The 8,963-nt window shown below is 41.8% G+C and overlaps 1 protein-coding gene across 1 annotated transcript; it reads left to right on the forward strand.

The window, feature by feature from the left end:
- Positions 1-1,561: 1,561 nt before the first annotated feature.
- On the forward strand, positions 1,562-8,749 carry LOC109462607 (60S ribosomal protein L12-like). Its single transcript, XM_019759171.1, has 6 exons — positions 1,562-1,736; positions 2,521-2,594; positions 3,832-4,012; positions 7,389-7,394; positions 7,685-7,878; positions 8,625-8,749. Exons 1-6 carry the CDS (start codon positions 1,700-1,702, stop codon positions 8,628-8,630), a joined length of 498 nt encoding a protein of 165 aa, XP_019614730.1. The 5' UTR covers positions 1,562-1,699; the 3' UTR covers positions 8,631-8,749.
- Positions 8,750-8,963: the final 214 nt, after the last annotated feature.

An 8,963-nucleotide genomic window follows, 5' to 3' on the forward strand; every position in this document is an offset into this window, starting at 1 on the left:
TCGTGACCCTTGGTACCACTGAAAGCTGTTCCAGTGAAAGATCAAGAAGCTTCTGTGTAGAAGCTCCTTGGACAGATATAACGAACCGTGATGGTTGATATGAATGGTGACACACTTCCTGCTCCACACCGATGTATAAATGCGCGCAGTGGGGAGAAAGTACTATAGAAGCCTTAAGATCACCACCAACTTCAAGTATTTGAACAGAACGCAATGAGTAATAATCTGAGTTTCTTCCAACACGTCATGTTTCTCCTGATGTAACCAAAGGGGCCCTGCAATTATACAACAGCAGTCGACTGTCAGATGCTTTGTCAACCTTAGAGCGTTGCTTGCAGTTTGTTTCTTTTGACAGGTCAGTACGTGAGTCAAACCTACAATCTAATTGATATAAAAATCATAGTGATCACTGAAGTCACCCAGGTTGCTAGTTGAGTGTTGAGACAGGCAAGGTGCTAAAAACCTCTGTCATTTTATCACCTGCACAGGATTTCCCAATCCATATGATGAACACAAACGACATCCCTGTCCTCGTCAATTTCAGCTTTGCTTAGCTCCTCTGCAAAAAAATGTCAAACAGTGGGTCTGCATTCTCACCAAGGATCAAAACCAACCAGCCCTGAACCTCGAGCTCCCTGTATTTACGGCAACTATTTTAAATCAGTTTATTACCAAGTCAATATCATATATGCGCTAGCATTTGTCAAACCAAACAATCCACGAAGACATTTCATCCCCTCTTTGCTGCTTCCATCCGTGAACAGGTCACTGATACTGAGACCAGGCGCCCATGTACTCCTGAAAGGCCCTGAAACGTTTTGTGCAGGAAAGCACTGAGGCACTGCGTTTGATTCTGTCGTCGCCTTTTCTCGAAACGGTCGTCGCCTTTTTGAACTTCGCAATCACACTTCCGAAGATAACACGGCGACCGTAGACGGGCCAGAAAGTGATATTTGTCTCCTCTAACAGGAGGAAACAGATAAAAACCCCTGGTCCCGGGCCGGGTTCGAACCCACGGCTCCTGGGCCACGCGCAGACGCTCTAACCACTCGGCCGAAAAGGTCTAGACCCGTAAGCTGGGTCAGTTGGTAGCGCCTATACCCCCCCCCCCCCATGGTTACACTATTGCTGATTTTATCATATAGATCAGCATACGATTCTAGGCATGGTTTTTCTCCAGCCTTGTTGTTTTTCTCCTCTTGTTTCCCTTCGCCCACAATGAATTTTCAACCCAAACAAACATACATTCGCTGGAGAAATATTTCTTAACCCCATTAGTAGGTCGGAATTAGGGCACCCCCCGTTACCTGTCTTTTTTGTAAGCCTGATACTATCGTTAATCATTATCGTTAATGATTATGGTGGCGCCCATAGGCTAAGGAAAATTATGATACGCAAAACATGAAACCAGAGACATTAAACTGTATAAAGAGCCAAAGTCGCTAAACCCCGACCCGGAATTGCATGACCATCAACCAGTCAAAACGTTACAGTTTTCGCTCACCAAACATCTGCTTGGAAATCACCGGAAACTGAGATGCCGTGGCCCAACATTCCAATGCATTATGGGTAATCGATCTTTTCCCCCTTTCCCGTGCTGTCGTGAAGGTGCAACTTTTTTGGTCGGGTCTGAATCCAGACCCATCCACACCTTCATAGACCTTACTTTCGACATTTTTTGGAACCAAACTGAAGAAACATGCCTCCCAAGTTCGATCCTACCGCGATTCACATCGGTAAGCGATCAGAGACTTGATTTCGCGATGTTTTTTACGATTCCACTGAAAGCTGTTACCCCATATATTTGCGCATGCAGTTTGCAGCCTGTTCTCTCATCGTCTCAAATTTATTTGTAAACGTTGACGTACATTTTGCTGATATGTACTTTTTGTTGTGTACTGGTATTCTTAAGAACTGAAGACAGTGGTAACATCCTGAGATTGACATGTTTTATTAGATTAACTTATCATAAGACATGGCATTACTGTACTAGTACGATGCCCCCCTCCCCACCCAGCACAAGCGTTCAAGTTTTGCCGATAACGTTATCAACTTGTGTTATACACGTGTCACTGTTACGTTATACTTGACAATGTTAACATGACTAAATTGATAACATTCCATATAATAACATATGAACTGAAGTGAGGTTGGCATAAATTTTCTTCAAAAAAAACTTTTGGAGCATGGAGTTACATATAACTTACATACAACCTTCGTAGGATTTTGATATCAAACTTGACAGTCGGCACGGGCTGTCCATCGTTCCAGCCGATCCTGTTCCAGCGTTTAGTAAAGTCAACTTGCAAGTTACCTCAAGTGGACGTGTGTTCCCATACTTACTGTCCTCTAAAATTTAGTGCAACAGACTGTCGTAAGTTCATCTTAATTCTGTGAACTAACAATTGTCGTTCGAATAGTAGCCAATCCTGTTCCAGATTTTTTTAGAAATAAACTCAGTTGAGTATAACTAAAACTTACCTGTCTGAGCAGAAATGTTTTCCCTTTTTTCCCTGTTAGTGTACCTGAGGGCTACAGGAGGAGAGGTGGGCGCCACGGCTTCCCTCGCTCCCAAGATTGGACCACTGGGACTGGTGAGTCTTTTTTCATGGCTTCAAAAAAGTGATAGAAATAATTTGGCAAGTAGGAGTACTAGTACTGTATTCATGTCGGGTTTGAGAATTGGAACCTGTGCAGTAGTGGTGCACCAAACCTAAAAATTTAGGTGTAAAGAAAGACATTCACATGAAAAGTAGAATGAAGCAAAGCAAGATGAGACAAGAAAAGTCCAGTGTTGCTGGCAAAATTCAGAAGTCCATGCGAGGCACTTGATAGTGGCATGCACAGCACCAACGCAGCTTGGAATTTTGCAATAACCCAAATTCTATCGGCAGGGCTCGAAATTCATTTTTGGTAATGGGTGCACTGGAGCACCCAACCTAAAATATTAGGTGCACTAAAATTTTTTGGGTGCACCATATAAAACAAAACTTAATCACAGATCTTACTGCTCCTCTTCTGAGCTTGAATCTGAAATGAAATGGGGCTAACTTTTTGTCAGTTACAGCAAAGATTTTATTTATTTTCTGTATGCCAAGAATATACTGCATACTATTATACATTGATATTGCAAAAATACCTTGTCCTACAAAAATATTTGGATGCACTGGTGCACCTACAGAAAAAAATTGGGTGCACAGCTCCAATTTTGGGTACACTAAGATGCACATGCACCCAATATTTCGAACCCTGATCGGTAAACTTCAAAATTAACTCAAGCAAATACTTAATGAAATAATAGTACAACAAAAGTTTTTTTCACTAGTGTTCAGTTTCTGGGTGACGGAAGTTTATTTATTTTATTTATTACGATCAACCACATACATAATATACATGGAGGGCATGGTGGAACAGGTGCACCTAAGTGTACCTTTTCAAGGCCACCATGCCCACAAATAAATAGACAATGTGCATAAAAAAAAAACAACAGTGATACTATATATACAAATTTACAAGATGGTAAAAGCAGTAATAACTGGGCTTACCGGGGCCTCGTAGCGCGACAGGAGGTGCAGCCACATGACAGCACCCAGGAGCACGGAATGTCCACACTGAAATGTTGGTTGAACCTGTTGCGCATGGACAGCCGACACTTTCTCTTGAAAGCCGCCACGTCAGTTGGACTCGACGCGTTAGCTCCCAGCGCCCTGGTCTCGACGTCCAGTTTGTTCCATTTGTTTGACCCTTGGTTCAAAGAGTTTGCAGAAATTGTACATGTAGATCGTTGACAGAAATAAGAAAAGTATAATTGTTTTGTTGTTTTCCCTTCAGTCTCCCAAGAAGGTTGGAGATGACATAGCGAAGGCTACCCAGGACTGGAAGGGTCTGAGGATCACAGTCCAGCTGACCATCCAGAACAGACAGGCTAAAGTGTCTGTTGTTCCATCAGCCTCCTCACTCATCATCAAGGCTCTTAAGGAACCACCAAGGGACAGGAAGAAGCAGAAGAACAGTGAGTACCTTTGACTCAAGACTCAAGAATTATTTATTGATCAATGGCAGTAAACTTAATTGCGAATCAATGTACATTTCATTATTTTAAAATCCAAAAGTTTATAGTATTGCACATAATGAAGTTAAAATTCAGAGTCATTAGGAGGTTAAAATACAGTCATTAGGAAGTTAAAATACAGAATCATTAGAAAACTGCATAGACCACAATAATTACACATACTACAACCACACAACAGTTAAAACTTACGAGCAGAAGAACAATTAAAAAGTAGGCCCATACTGATTCTGATAACTAGATTGTCAGCTGAACATAACCAAACTTCAACTGTTGGCCAAGCTATATAAGACCTCTGTATACCTAAGGCCACACCAATTCAATTTGTTGGTTCTCTAATTTTTTCAGAAAGAATATGATCAAGAAGCGACAGGGCAAAAAATAAATATAAAAACAGGTGTAGGCATCCTTTTATAGCCCCAAATGCTATGATAGAAGCTATGATGACACAAAATGCTGGGTTAATATTTCAACAATGAATTCTGAACTTTTAATCAAACCACTGCATTGATAGATGGAAAAACTGTAACAACTAAGAAGTAAAGGACTTTCCTCAACTGTTGGGGGCAAAATACGAGCATTTGATATGACATCTTTTTTTGTTGCAAATCAGAAAAAAAAATCCGAGAACCAACAAATTAAATTGATGTGTGCTAAGGTCTAGGATAAATTCTGTTTCCTGTTTTAGTCCTCAAAAAAATTAGGGTCAGTACAGTACCGTTCGCGTTATAGTTAACCGGGTACCCCGTTACTAACGAGTTATTTTTTCGTCAGAAAATGGTTAGAAAATCGTCCGTATTTGGTTAGATTTTCGTCAGAAAATGGTTAGAAAATCGTCAGAAATTATTTCTAACGCGTTACCGTTTGCGTTAATGTGATAGGGTCGGATTTCATGTTTGTTTTGCGCGCCGACAAGCAATAGCAATTTGCCACTCCTGGGCGTCCGCTAATGTGTTGCGATGTTGCCCCTTGAAAAATAACAGCACCAGAGGCAAGTGGACATGTGATTCGTAAAATAACTTTGTGGTTTATCCATGTGTCGACTGTGTGAAGCGAATTGTGCTATCTTTTAATGCTATTCTATAGTTATTTCTAGCGGAAAATTACGTTGTGTAATACAATGTATGTCAACAAAGTGTAGCAGTGGGCAGACGATGTCTTGTACATTTTGTACCAGCGGCGGCCTACCGCTCTCACAGGACGTCATGGGACGTGACGAAACAAGAAATATCTGCCGTAGAAGAAATATAAATCGGTAACTCATGCCTTAAATTCACGGCGGTTTTTGACACAAAAGAAAAATTATTATAATTTTTGTAAGGCGCGCGGCTTACTAGTACTAGCGGCTTTAATACTCACGGTAAAATGTACCGTCACTCCCGGCGCAAGGACTCGGTTCGCCAGCAGAGGACTTTCCACAACCATGATGATATCATAGTTAATAAAGGAATATATAATAGATCTATCATGTTGAAATGATAATTGTAATACATGGTTCTATTTAATAGCGGTAGTTTTGTTTCTTATTTTGAGGGGGGAAACTGTCAAAAATCGAGGGAACGCAAACTGAGATCGGCTCACTTCCGGGTGCATAACGCCAAAATTTCTCGACGATTATATAAAAATGACCACTCATTTGCCGCCTACGGTAGCGTGTACATGGTAGTGCGATCATATCGTGCCAAAGTCAGCGTCAAACGTCAGAAAATCCCCGTAAAAATATAGTTGCAAAACACATTTCCCGCGCACTCAGGGCCGGTCGCCCTGGCCGCTGCCGCCCTGTGTGTAGCATGCTCATTATAATATGCAAGTAGCTACGCTCTGATTGGTTCACCTTAGATGACCTGCGCTGTGATTGGCTAGAACGAAGCCCGTTGCATGCTGGGCGCCCTTCCCCGCGCGAAATGATCTCGAGAGAGCCACATTTACGCTGGTTTCTACCTTATTTCTACGACTAATTAGCAACATCCTAGTGACGAAATGCGTACTCAAAAGAATTTTCAGGAAAAAAAATATATGTACATGTGGATTTGTGGTGCCTTTGGCGTAATTTTGTTGGTCACATACAACGTAATGTAACACGGAAGTGCATGGAGTCGGAGTGGCGGCACGGCTTTCCGTCCCACTCTAAACAAAACTCCAAGGACATAACAAAACTCCCCAAAACTGGTCAATAATTAGCCATAAAAATGTTGGTGGGCACGTGTAAATATGCTGCCTTTTTTCGAGTGTTATAGGATTTTTCCACGATGTTTTTGCACATCCCTAACGTTACCTCACGCCCGCCGCCTATTATGTACGGCGGACCGGGGCATTTATAACTTCAGATCATCTAGGTTTGCTTATTCGGTGGTAAAATAAGTTAACATTATTCGACACCGAAAATTTGGAGGTACGTGTTTTTACCTTTAAATACAGTCACTGATTGAAGAATTTCTACTAACTGTTAACAGAGAAAAACAGCAAAACAAAGTTGACAAACTATAGAAACGCTTGCCTGGGCAACAGTGACAAAAGAAAATGTCTATCTAATTGAATTGCGCCGGTGATCGTAAAACGTTTTAAACGTTACAATATAGTAAAATGCAGGCTAGATCAACGTTCCTTCCGCTGTTCCAGCGGTGTGTATCGGTAATTTCCCGCCCCGCATGAGGTAAATTAGTACTCCTCCCATTATTCTGTGATGTTACCGCGGCCTGCATATGAATGCAGAAGTCTAACGGAAAAGTAACGGAAAAGTAACGGAAAACTTACGCAAAAGTTACGGAAAACTTACGGGAAAGTAACGGAAAAGTAACGGAAAAAAAACGCGTTAGTAACGGCCGTTAGGGTAACTATAACGCGAACGGTACTGTAGGTACGGATTTTTTTTTTTTTCTTTTTTTTTAGACTTTGGTGAGCTACATTGATTCAACTTCAAGTATACAGTACAGTTCCACAAAGTAAAACTTGCTTGAGGGCACCTTGATTCTCAATGAATGTCAATATTGGAAAACTGATTGTACAATGTTTCATCACATACTGTCAGATCATGGAGCAGGAAAAGGTTGATCAACTTGAAAAAATTATGTCCCTCGTGGAGATGTACAGAAAAAGGCTAGGGCCGGCAGTTTTTTTTAAGGTTGGTTGGGAAATACGAAACACAAGGCCTGAACAGCTTATACATGCACATGTAAGTTACAGGTACAGCTATATGGGTTAAGGTATAGGTCCAGACCTGTAGATGGTTGGCAAAATTTGTTTACAACTTTACGTACATTACACTGAGTCAGTGTAATGTACGTAAAGTTGTAAACAAATTTTGCCAACCATCTGTGAGTTGTACATGTAGCCAACTGTCTTTGTAGTGGTAAATTCGATGGTTTACATCTTGTTTTATCTAAAAACAAGAAAAGTTTTCCTGATATCCAAGTGTTGAAATTGTCACCTTTGACATTCAATTTCCCTATTTCTAGTGTAAAAGTTGGTGTCTACTACAGTACTGTTCTACTGCAGATGTTCAGGTCTGGACTTGTACCATTCAGTGTCTTAGGACTGGATAGTGTTTCATGGGCGAAGTCTGCCGTCTCTGATTGACGTGCCATTTTTACCCCCCCCCCCCCCCACGTCCTCGACATAACGGTAACGTGAGTTTTGACGACATCGTGGACATCGCCCGTCAGATGCGGCCGCGCTCCATCGCCCGTAAGCTGGAGGGGACGGTGAAGGAGATCCTGGGCACGGCGCAGTCTGTGGGCTGTACGGTGGATGGGCTGCCTCCTCACGATGTCATCGACAAGATCAACGAGGGAGAGTACGAGGTTCCAGAGGTAAGGAACCAATTTGTTTCAGTACGTGTACGTCGGCAAAACTTACTGCACCTGTGCAAAACCCTGATGATCTTAAACGGTTTTCGTTGGATGTTTGGTCACAGTTGCATCAGAATTTTGCCTATCTTTTCGATATCTTTTCCGACATAATATTTGGAAAATACTGACGGGATGTTAACCTAAATACACATGAAATACAGCTTTATAAGAGACGTTCTGTGGAAGTGCTATGCACAATACATTACGGGTTTTGTGCAGTATGTTCTGCCAACATTTTGACTTCATCTTGTGTCAAGTCCCTGTCACACATTCAGAACCTTCCCCCGAACACAGCCAACTACGGTAAGGTAGGCTTAGATTCTAGAGCAGTCCGACCAGATTAAGGCCACCTTTACATACGAATCAGATCGAATTTGAGTCAGATTTCACTGCCAACCATGCCGCAACCTATTCCCGAACATCAGCCAACAATGACCGAATCTCCATCCACACCCAAATGTTTTAAACATTTTGGATCTTTCGGCTGTTACAGCCCAACAGTACAGAATGTAGCTGACTTCGCTGAGCATGAGCCAACTAGCTCCCAACTGTCTCCTAACCATGGTTGGGGGCAGTTTGGCGATTGTTCGGAAGACCATATTTGGCTATTTTTGACGGAGCTTCGGAATTGCGTGCTGATTTGTGTACATACAAACATGTAAAATACTAATCGTATTCATGTTACAAGTGCATTTTTCCTGTTTCAGGAATGAGTGGCCGCCCTTCTCTATGTGACAAGTTGACCAACAGGCTGGAAAAATGTCCCACCATTCTTGTCGGCTAGTTCCAAGAGAACATTTCAATAAAGGGCCTTCAGCTGCCTTCCTCAACATATGAAGTTCAATGTGTCAATAAAATGTCACATGTAAGCTATTGTCTGTTGTCTCACTGGCTTTGAGTTTGAGTATACATTGACATGTACATGTATTTGTGAGTCTGAATCTAAAGACCGTCACACCAACCAAGGTTTGCTGACGTTTGGGTGCAGTCTAACCAGATTTAGGCCATGCCTACCTTTCTATATGAATCAAATTGAATTTGCTATA

This window comes from Branchiostoma belcheri, unplaced genomic scaffold (genome assembly GCF_001625305.1).
Source record: "Branchiostoma belcheri isolate BF01 breed outbred unplaced genomic scaffold, Haploidv18h27 scaffold119, whole genome shotgun sequence".
NCBI classification, from domain to species: Eukaryota; Metazoa; Chordata; class Leptocardii; order Amphioxiformes; family Branchiostomatidae; genus Branchiostoma; species Branchiostoma belcheri.

Coding starts and splice junctions, on each gene's coding strand:
- LOC109462607 (XM_019759171.1), top strand. CDS start 1,700: ATGCCTCCCAAGTTCGATCCTACCGCGATTCACATCG. Junction 1,737..2,520: donor TCCTACCGCGATTCACATCG/GTAAGCGATCAG, acceptor TTTCCCTGTTAG/TGTACCTGAGGGCTACAGGA. Junction 2,595..3,831: donor AGATTGGACCACTGGGACTG/GTGAGTCTTTTT, acceptor TTTTCCCTTCAG/TCTCCCAAGAAGGTTGGAGA.